Source organism: Chrysochloris asiatica, unplaced genomic scaffold (genome assembly GCF_000296735.1).
Source record: "Chrysochloris asiatica unplaced genomic scaffold, ChrAsi1.0 scaffold00034, whole genome shotgun sequence".
Lineage (NCBI taxonomy): Eukaryota > Metazoa > Chordata > Mammalia > Afrosoricida > Chrysochloridae > Chrysochloris > Chrysochloris asiatica.
In genome coordinates, this window is record NW_006408552.1 from 2665686 (window position 1) to 2676101 (window position 10416).

At 56.4% G+C, this 10416-nt stretch overlaps 1 protein-coding gene across 5 annotated transcripts in view; it reads left to right on the forward strand.

The window, feature by feature from the left end:
- CUX1 (cut-like homeobox 1) overlaps positions 1–8874 on the forward strand; it is a 460382-nt gene extending 451508 nt beyond the window's left edge. For all 5 annotated transcript variants that reach the window (XM_006859668.1, XM_006859669.1, XM_006859672.1 and 2 more), the window contains 9 exons: positions 1705–1832; positions 2178–2232; positions 2745–2857; positions 5809–5925; positions 6981–7064; positions 7426–7482; positions 7830–7910; positions 8563–8627; positions 8805–8874. In XM_006859668.1, coding sequence (XP_006859730.1) covers positions 1705–1832; positions 2178–2232; positions 2745–2857; positions 5809–5925; positions 6981–7064; positions 7426–7482; positions 7830–7910; positions 8563–8627; positions 8805–8874 — 770 coding nt within the window. The remainder of the gene's footprint in view (positions 1–1704; positions 1833–2177; positions 2233–2744; positions 2858–5808; positions 5926–6980; positions 7065–7425; positions 7483–7829; positions 7911–8562; positions 8628–8804) is intronic.
- The last annotated feature ends 1542 nt before the right edge of the window (positions 8875–10416 follow it).

The following is a 10416-nucleotide window of genomic DNA, read 5'->3' on the forward strand; positions in this document are numbered from 1 at the left end:
GCAGACCCCACATCAACCACATACCCCACATCAGCCGCAGACCCCACATCAGCCGCAGACAGACCCCACATCAGCCGCAGACCCCACATCAGCTGCAAACCCCACATCAGCCGCAGACCCCACATCAGCCGCAGACCCCACATCAGCCGCAAACCCCACATCAACCACGTATCCCACATCAGCCGTAGACCCCACATCACCCGCATACCCCACATCACCCGCGTACCCCACATCAGCCGCAGACCCCACATCACCCGCATACCCCACATCACCCGACACCCCACATCAGCCGCAGACCCCACATCAGCAGTCCCAGGATCCAGTTATAGATCCCCAGTCCTCCCTCAGTCCAGGCCCTCCACTCTAGATGCCCACCCTAACCCACCCACCTCCCTTCTAAGGTGGCCTGGCCCTCCAGACTACGCCCACAGACCTGGGTCCCATGAGACCAGGCCAGGCCAGTGGCCATGACATCTGTCAGCTGCCCCCAGGACTCCGAATTGGGTCTTCCCTTCTCCCCTGGGCTCCTCCTACACATAAGAGTGGGAGTGGTCTGCTTAAAGTCCTTGGAGTCCCTAACCCTGCACCCAGCATCGCCCTTCAAGACCTGGCCCTGCCTTTGGACCTCTTCCCCCAACCCTCATCTCCACCCTCACCCCCTCCCCAGACCCCTCACTCTGCCGCCTGACATGACCTGCCTGCCAGGTGCAAGGGAGGAGGACCCCCTTAAGCTAAGGTTCTGAAAGAGCCCAGGTCCTGGGGCTGGGTGGCATAGACGTAGCAGGGGATGAATGCCCGGGGTGATTCCAGGCCTGGCCCGATCTTGGCTGAGGGACCACGGACAGAGTCTCCTCCCTCTTGCAGCCGCAGCCCCTTATGCGGAGAATGGGGGTAATCTTTGCTTGCTATTGGGACTTAAAGGTGTGGAGGAGCTTGGCATGAGGCAGGCACCCAGGAAGTGGAACGGGTGGGCACGAGTTCTGTCAGGCTGGCTGCCTGGTAACAGTCAGGGCCAGTGTGGAGGGCCCAAAGGCCATTTCCCTGGACACTTCTGAGGCCACTGTGCCCCCTGGTGACCTTGCCATCAACACCCATTGATGCCCCCCAACACCCCGACACATAGCTCTGCCATCGTTTGGTGTGACCTCTGAGCTGGATTTCTGGGTACCAGTTTACAAATGGTACCAGAAGGGGCGAGTCACCATCCCAGAGTCACACAGTCGAAGGAGAGCCAGATCTGGAGCTGAGCTCCACCTGGCTCCCAGGCCACTGCCCCAGGGCCCAGAGAATGTCCCTGACACCTCCCACTCTTTAAGAGGGCAGGAGCACCTCCACACAGAAATGCGAAGTTACTTTGTTATAAAACACAGGACCCAGGTCACCCCCCGCCCCACCACTGTGGGAGGACCCCCACCCTCCCATACCTGCCTCTGGGCTCAGTCTCCTTGGCCCCCATGGTGGTAACAAAGCAAGTTATGGAGAGGGATGGGGTTTGTCAGGGTCACCCAGCTGGCCACCAGCAGTGCCAGGGCTGGATGCATTTCCCTCCCTGCCCAGGGTGTTTGCTGCTGGCTGGGGCTAATGGTGGTCCCTTACATGGTGGTCTTTGCCTGGGCTTCACAGAGTGTGGGCTGGAGGCACAGGGAGAGGGCAAGGCCCGCTGGTCACATCCCGCTGACAGCCCCTGTCTTCCTTTGGCCACAGGACGCTGTACGGAGCTGCAGAGCCATGTCACTGAGGCAGTGGCCACTGTGGCCGAGCAGAGGAACCTGATCGTCCAGCTGGAACAGGACCTCAGCACTATCCAGTCCATCCAGCGGCCAGACGCCGAGGTGAGCCCCCCCACCCCTCCCCAGGGACACCGGCCAATCCTGAGGCAGCTGCTCCCCCAAGGCTCAGATTCAGGATGCTTGGCCCTCCCCTGCCTCCATCCCCCTTCCTCCCACCCTTGGGTGCGGGCACTGGTTTAGGCATCTGCCCTGAAGCCTCCAACTCATGGTCAGCAGAGCTGAGGCTCAAGACCACAGAAGCTGGTACTCAAAGGACTGTTGGGCCCATCCCCTCACCCTGGGGCTCTCCTCACAGATGGGAGATCACTCCCAGGCCTCCTGATGCCCCCCGGGGCTGGGAGCATCTGCAGGTCACCCCGACAACCCCCCTCCCTCCTCTCCCTGCAGGGGGCCGCGGAGGCCATCCCGGAACCCATCAAGGAAGCCACAGCCCTGTTTTATGGTGAGGAGGGCCTGACCCCTGACCTCTGACCCCACCAGGGACCCAGAGCCGGGTGCAGCCAGAGTCCTGATCCCCAAGAGCTCCTTCCATGACCTGGGTCCCCACTGGGTGTCAGTCTGATGCCTCCACCCCAGGGCCCTGGGGAGGTCTCTGCAATGCCAGCTGGGGGCTGATCCCTCCCCAGGTGAGGGCTGATCCCTCCCCAGGTGGGGTGCTGAGACCAGAGGACACAGTGAGATGGCCTGTGCGGACCCTGGTCCCTCAGTGTCCCTCAGCATCCCTGAGGCTGTGCCCCAGATCTAAATACAAGGGGAGGGGCTTTAAGAGAGCAGGCCGGTGAGCTGGAGCCCTTCCCCGACAACCTGCTTAGCACCTGGTGTTCGGCCACCTCTGTGACGTCCACGCCAGGGCCTGTGACCAGAGGTCCCTCAGGGCTGGGGCCTGACCCGGGGGCCCATACCTGGGCTCTCTTCCTGCCACCCCAAGCCACCATCCTCACCGTCTACTCTCAGGGCCTTCAGTCCCGGCCAGCAGCCCCCTCCCCGAAGGCCAGGTGGGCTCCCTGCTCTCCATCATCTCCAGCCAGAGGGAGCGCTTCCGGGCCCGGAACCAGGAGCTCGAGGCTGTGAGTCATGCCCTCCCCTCCCCCATTCCCCTCTCTGGACCTGAGATTGCAGCAAGAGAGACACAGATTTGAGGGAGAAGAGGGTCCCGACCTGGAGGAGGGAAGAGTGTAGGTCACACGCAGGGCGTTGAAAGCAAAAGCAGATGGATGGTCACGGGCGAGGAGAAGTTGTGAGTGGAGGCAGGGGGCCAACCAGCCAGCACAGAATGCAGGTGTGCCAGGCTACAGGAAGGAGTCGAAGGGACAAGACACAAGGCCTCAAGAGTCCTCAGGTAACGCTAGGCTGGGGTGTGTGGGCTAGACAGCGGGCACCACCAGAGAGCCTGAGCCAGGAGCAAGAATGGAAAACAAGAAGGGTCTCTCAGGGCAGGATGCTGGACCAGGAAGATCGGCAGGTAGGTACCAATGTCAGGACAGGGCAGGCGTGTGAGAAGCAGGCGCAAGGGGTGTCTCGGACACTGGACTGAGGACAGGTCACCCCAAGATGCCATGTAAGCATCACTGGCCAGGGACAGTGGAGGGGAGTAAGCTACGCTAGTTGTAGGGTGAACAAGGTGGGTGTCCCCGCCCTCTGCCCCCAAAGCACTGCACACTATAAGCCAAGCAGAGAGGCCTCCCGGCTCACAACGTGAGAAGATCTGGAAGTTGGACTCTTTTTAAAACATGTGTTTTGTTTAATATTTTTACCTAATGTGCTTTGAGCATACACTACATTTGATTTTAATGACCCTGATTTCTTTTTTGTGATGGTTTTTCTCCTAAGAACTCTTGTAAGGATTCTCTGAGGGTCTTCCTGTTTTGTGCTGACCCTCCACTTTACCAGGCTTGGTGCCCGTCTACAGCAGAAAGCATGTTGTTGTTGTTAAGTGCTGTCGAGTAGCTTCTGACTCATAGCGACCCTGGATCGGGTTTTCAAGGAGCAGCTGGTGGGTTTGAACTGCCAACCACGCCATGTGGACAATACAGTCCAGTGCTGATCCTACAGTGCCACACCAGGAATTCATTTTGTCGTTAGGTGTCATTGAGTAGGTACTGACTCATAGCAACCTTGTGCACAACAGAACAAAACTCTGCCTGGTCCTAATCGCATGGTCATTGCTATGCTTGAGCCCATTGCTGCGGTCACTGTGCTAATCCATCTAGTTGGGACTCATCCTCTTTTTTGATGACCCTCCACTTTGCCAAGCATGATGTTCTCCTCCAGGGACTTGTCCCTCCTGATAATATATCCAAAATATGAGAGACAACGTCTGGCCATCCTAGCTTCTAAGGAACATTCTGGTTGTACTTCTTCCAATACAGATTTGTTTGTTCTTCTGGCAGTCCACAGTATCTTTAATATTCTTCTCCAACACCAGAACTCAAATAAGGTCTTCCTTATTCATTGCCCAACTTTCACATGCATATGAGGCATTCACATGCATATTCAGGCGCACCTTAGTCCTCAAACTGACATCTTTGCTCTTGAACACTTTAAAGAGGTCCTATGCAGCAAATGTGCTTAATGCAGTATAGTATGTCCCTTGATTTCTTGACTGCTGCTTCCATGAGTGTTGATGATGGATCTGAGCAAAACGAAGTCTTTGACAACTTCAATCTGTTCTCCCTTTATCTTGATGTTACTTAGTGGTCCAGTAGGGAGGATATTTGTTTTCTTTTACACTGAGGTGCAACCTATATCAAAGGCTGTAGTCTTTGATCTTCATCCATAGGTATCCAAAAAATAAAGCCCAGATCCTGAGACTGAGACCCCAATGATGGAGACCCTTGAGGTTGCATTTTCCTAGCCTTGGGATACCCACAGAGCCCATCTAGACACCCCTGCCCACTCTCACAGTGGGGGCAGGAGCCGGGAAGGTTTTCGATGCTTCTAACAAAGTCACTCCTTGATCTGATGATAGAATCTCTAGATCTTTCACCGCATTTTTCTCCTGGTGTGGCCTAGGGTGTCATCGCCTGGGGAAGGCAAGCATCTCTGAGCTCCCTAGCGGGCCAGAGCAGTCAGAGCCACCAGCTGAGACCCTCAGGATCCAGAGGTTGTCATAGTGGGTCTCCCCAGGGCCCGCCCCCTGTGTGTGCCTGTGGGTGCAGTGGGGGCTCCGGGGATGCACGGAGTGCCCATGTCCGGACATGGAGCATCAGGCAGCCCTGAAAAGAACACCTTCAATGCTGATTAAGTGGTGCAGGAACAGCAGGAGCAGAGCAAGACTTAGAGGAGTCTACCTTTTGCTCTGAAAATGGAGATTTTTCACCCTGTAGTGGTTATGAATCTTCGAAACTACCAGCTGCTCCATGGGAGAAAGATGAGGCTTCCTGCTACTGTAAAGATTTGCAGCCTTGGAAACCCTGTGCAAGGTCACTGTGAGTCAGAACCAACTCCATGGTACTTAACAACAACAACAACCCTTTTGTACCATTTGAATGTCAAAGAGTGTGAAAGAAACACCTATTTTAAATGTACTATGTGATTCCATGTCTTTGCAGTATCCCACACCGGCAAATCCCTAAAGACCAAAAGCAGATTACTGGCTGCCACGGGGCTGGGATTGGGTTGCTTTCTGAGGTGGTAGAAAAGTTTCAGGATTAAATAATGGAGATAGTTGGACAACATTGTGAATCTACTGGGAAGACAAACAAATACTGAATTGCACACTTTGAAATGGTGACGTTTATGTTATATGAATTATATTCAAACCATATTTTTAAAATATAAGCTGGAAAGAACAAAACCAAACCAATCTTGAAGAAATCAAAACAGAAACATCTGCCTAGAAGGGGCCAGAGGAGAGGCTAGGACCCCTAGAGTGAGGCACCAACCATGGACAAAGAAGGGGTTCTAGGGGTTCTAGGTGGACAGCACAGTGCCTATGCCAGCCCCTCCCCATCCCTGCCTCTTCCCCGGGGTCCTGCTGCTGCCTGCCCACCTTTGCCCACCACCTGCCTGCCCACAGGAGAACCGCCTGGCCCAGCACACGATCCATGCCCTTCAGAGTGAATTGGGCAGCTTGCGTGCTGACAACATTAAGCTCTTTGAGAAGATCAAGTTTCTGCAGAACTACCCGGGCCGGGTAAGTGTCCTGCCCACCTCGGCCCTGTGCTGGTCAGAGCAGTGACCTGCTGGGCAGCGCTGGGCCTGGGGGACTTCCAGAGACCATCTGACCTACCCCCCACCCCCATGCCTGTCCAGCGTTCTCTCTCAGCTGGGAACAGGCTGTCACAGTAGAGTTCTTGTGAAGGTTCATCAGAACCAACCAGGAAGTGATCAGGTACAGCAAGTGGCCTGTCACAGTGGCCAGGCTAAATGTGGGGGGTCCACTCGCTGACCCCAGGATCCTACCCAGGGGGTAGGAGCATCAGGACAGGCCCAGGAGATGCTGTATATTTAAAACTCACATTTTACAAAATCCTGACATGCCCTCCAACATGCCATACACTAATGAAGACAGTGGAGTCTTGGTGTGGTGCTGTAGGATAAGCACTGGACTGCTAACCGCAAGGTTTGTGGTTCAAATTCACCTGCCACTCCTCAGAAACCCTATACAGGGCTGCTATGAGTTGGAACTGACTCAGTGGCATTTAAGAACAGCAACAAAATAGCCATGGCTAGAACAAAGCCGAAACCCAGCCACTTGGCTCTTTCCCAGCCCTCATAGGGGACCACCTTGTACAAGAAAACCATGTGAGCTGTTGGGAGACTGGCCTGGGGAGAAGGAAGATGGCAGAAAGGGAGACAGCTGTTACACCCTTGTGTGGAGCCTTCCTGAGGACAAAACCCTCAGCCACTACCTTCATTCCCACCCACTGGCCACTAGAGGGCACCAGGACCATGTGCAAACTAGTACCACAGGGACAGACAGCCCCCAACAGCCCCAGCACCCCTCTCAGGCACTCCAGTTTCTGCCTCTATGAGGCAGGGTCGTGCCCCTAAGGTGGACGAGGCACTGTGTCCTGATCCCATGGCGCCAGCCACCCACATGCTGTCACCCCAGGACTGCTCACCACCTCCATTTTGCAGATGAGGAAACTGAGGTTCCCGGGTCCCAATAGCCCTCACACACCCGCCTTCCTGCTGGCTCAGTGGGCTGACAGTCTTCCTTCCTCCACCCCCCCCACCCCCCAGCAGGGCAGTGGCAGCGATGACACGGAGCTTCGGTATTCATCCCAGTATGAAGAGCGCCTGGACCCCTTCTCCTCCTTCAGCAAGCGGGTGTGTGAAGCTCTAGGGGTCCTGGGAAGGAAGCCCCCAGTCATTCAGACATGCCCAGCCTTGCCTCCACACCTGGCCCAGAGCAGGTGTCAGGAAAACGGCTGCTGAGGCCACACGAGGGCATGTGTCAGGGACAAGCAGCAAGCTGGGTGCAGCGCCTGAGGTGAAGAAGTAAAGAGCATCCCCATGGGCAGAGCTACCATTACAATGAGCCAACATACAGGACAATCACCACTCTGACTCTAGTCTGTCACATAGTGGGAGTGGACACCTGGGGGGATCCCCCAGAAACAGCAGGGCTTCGCTACACTCAGTCAGGGCCTGTGGGGGTCCTCTCTTCATTGCCCTTTCCCCCCTTCAGGAGCGGCAGCGGAAGTACCTGAGTCTGAGCCCTTGGGACAAGGCCACCCTCAGCATGGTGAGAGCCCTCTGCTCTGTGCCCACCTGGGACAGCCTGAACATACCACATGCCCCCCGGCCAGTCAGAGAGGCCTCACAGGCCTTACTTACCCAGTGTGACTCTGTGGCCTGGGACACAGGGTCTCTCTCCCCACCGATCCCTCCAGGACAGTGCCCACCATTCTAAGGAGGCCCTGGAGTTGTGCTATAAGGAATTCCTTGTGCTCTGAGAATTCCTTGTGGCCCAAGGTCACCCCGCCTGCAACAGTGCCCGCTGCTGCCCTGGACCCCACCCCCTGAGCAGCCTTGCAGGTGCGGGTGACGCCTGCCCCTCACACCCCAACTCTGTGCCTTGATTTCTCCCAGGGGCGACTGATTCTCTCCAACAAGGTGGCTCGTACCATCGGTTTCTTCTACATGCTCTTCCTGCACTGTTTGGTCTTCCTGGTGAGTGCTTGGTGGGCAAATAGAGGCCCACTCACCACCCTTACCCACCTTCGAGGACAACAGAGCCCACACTGTAGCAGAAGCCCAAAGCATCTAGCATTCAGACCCACCCATCCACACCCTCAGCTTGTGGCTGTTTCTCTCACCTTGAGGGTCTCATCTGCCCTGAGGACTAGGAGGGGTCCTCATTGCCCTATGCCCTGAGTTCTAGCCAACTACTCTCTGGAGTGACCATCCAGGGCCCAGTCAGGGACGGGCCCTATGGGTGCCTGAGGCAGGGGAGGAAGCAGGTGTAAGTCCACCAATGGACAGCAAGGGTGACAATACAGACCGGAAAGCATGGGCAGGGGCCCAACAGCGCCTACATGTCACCATGCCACTTGAGGGCCCCAGCCTCAGGGACCCCAGCCCCAGCCAGCCCAGGCAACACGTCCCCTACCTGGCTTACCTGGGTTCCAACTCTAATCTCTTAGCTAGGGTAGAAACTAGGGTCCAACAGGTCCCAACCCTGCGGTGGCATATCCACTCGGGGTCCCTGACCACCTGCTAACAGGCCCCATGACCCCACCGCCCTGGGTCTGGGCTACAAGAGCGGGTGTCCTGGGAAGACTGAGGCAAGAAGCTTACAGGGGTGTCCCCTCCCCCCTGCCAGGTGCTCTACAAGCTGGCCTGGAGTGAAAGCCTGGAGCGGGATTGCACCACCTTCTGTGCCAAAAAGTGAGGATGCCACCCAGGGACACCCTCCCACCTCCCCTCACCCTGTTCCCCGATTCTGTCTCCAGCTCCCCACATCCTGCCCTCACCGGATGGTACATCCTTCAGTGACACCCCCCACCTCCACACACATTCCCCTCCTGTTTCCAATCTCTCACAGAGGTTTCTGGGGTCCTGCAGGTTTGCTGACCACCTGCACAAGTTCCACGAGAATGACAATGGGGCAGCTGCTGGCGACTTGTGGCAGTGACGACGTGATGACGTCTCCGAGCCTCCCACGCACCACAGTGATGACTGCATCCCCCAACCCTGCTTGCTAGGCTGCTTCTAATTACTTAGGCTTCCCTGGAGAGACCCCCTTGGAAACTGACCTTGCCCTCTGCTCTGAGGCCCCAGGTCCCTCCGGCCCCCCCTTAAGAGGATGTCTCAGTCACACCAGATCCTTAGATCCAGTGCTCAACAGGCCGAGCCCAAGGGACCCCTCAGGCCCCATTTCTAACTGCAGACCAGCCTTAGGCTCCGCCCACAGCTGACCTCTGGCCCTAGCAGCAAAGATCACCCAGCGATGATGCTGATTGAGTGACCACTACTTCTGTCGTGAGTAACAGGCTTTGGATTCCCAGGGCTCTGGGATCTTCTTGGGTCCTCCTGGGCCCCTCCCGAAAATATGGAGAGTCCCTTACAGGCAGCAGGTTGTGAGTCCAGCCTCCCCCACAACCTTTGTCACTAAACCCCAGAGGATACATAAGACCTGGTCTGCTCACTGCCCCACAAGAAGAGAGGTAGACCCAGAGAGCAGGCTGTTTCTGTTACCCTCCCTGCCTCCCGGACCCACTGTGATTTTGGCTTTTTTCTTTACAAGATATCAAGATATTCTGGCTTCTAGATTAGGAGGAGTCACCAATGAACCCCCATGTGCCTGGTACTCCTCAGACACAACGAGTGGCCTGAGGGTCCCAGCGTCTTCCTAACAGGACCACCGGGAGACCTTCCTAAGTTAAACCTGCGCTTTCAGCTTGACGGCTTTGAAATAAACACGTGGTTGCAGCCCCAACTCCAAGCTCTGTGACTCACTGTGGCCGCCCTGGTGGAATGGAAGTTTCATGGGTGTCTGCAGTGCCGCCCTGGGAGCTAGGGCTGGAACTGCAGCTGCTGTTGGTGGGGACCTTGCCTCTGGTACACAGAAGGCCTCACCCCATCTTCCCGTTCCCAGGAATTCTATGGGTGGTTCCAGAGTTTTGTTCAAACCCAAACCCATATTGAAAATCGCCTGTCAGGCTATAACTGGGGGAGTGCCTGTTGTCTCTGAGATGTCCTCTCTCTGTGTGGCCTTTACTGCCAAGCCCTTTAAGCATCAGCCTTGTATGAACAACTCCCTGAACCACAGTGCCTTGCCCCGTGACCAGCCCCTTCATGTGGGTCCCCCCAAGAAAGAGGATACTTCCTCTTGTTCTGTGGTGGCTGGGGTTACCCCTCAAGCCTGCCCTCCCACCAGACCACAGTCCCACAGTCCCCCTGAGCCATCTCTGTCCCTGTAGAACCTATGTGTTCCGGTCCCACCCCAGCACCCCTCATTTTCTGTCCCATCACTGCTTCCCACCCAGATGGACCTACCCCCCCCCCCCCCATGACAGCTCCTCCTGGCCAATCACACCCCGCAACTCTCCACACCGGGCCTGCCACTTCCACCTCCCCCTTCAGTTCCTCCTTGTGGGTTGGAGCCACTAGGCAACTGGCCCCTCCTCACTTCCTCCTCCCTGGGGACCAGAATTATTGTCCTTCCCTGGGCTTC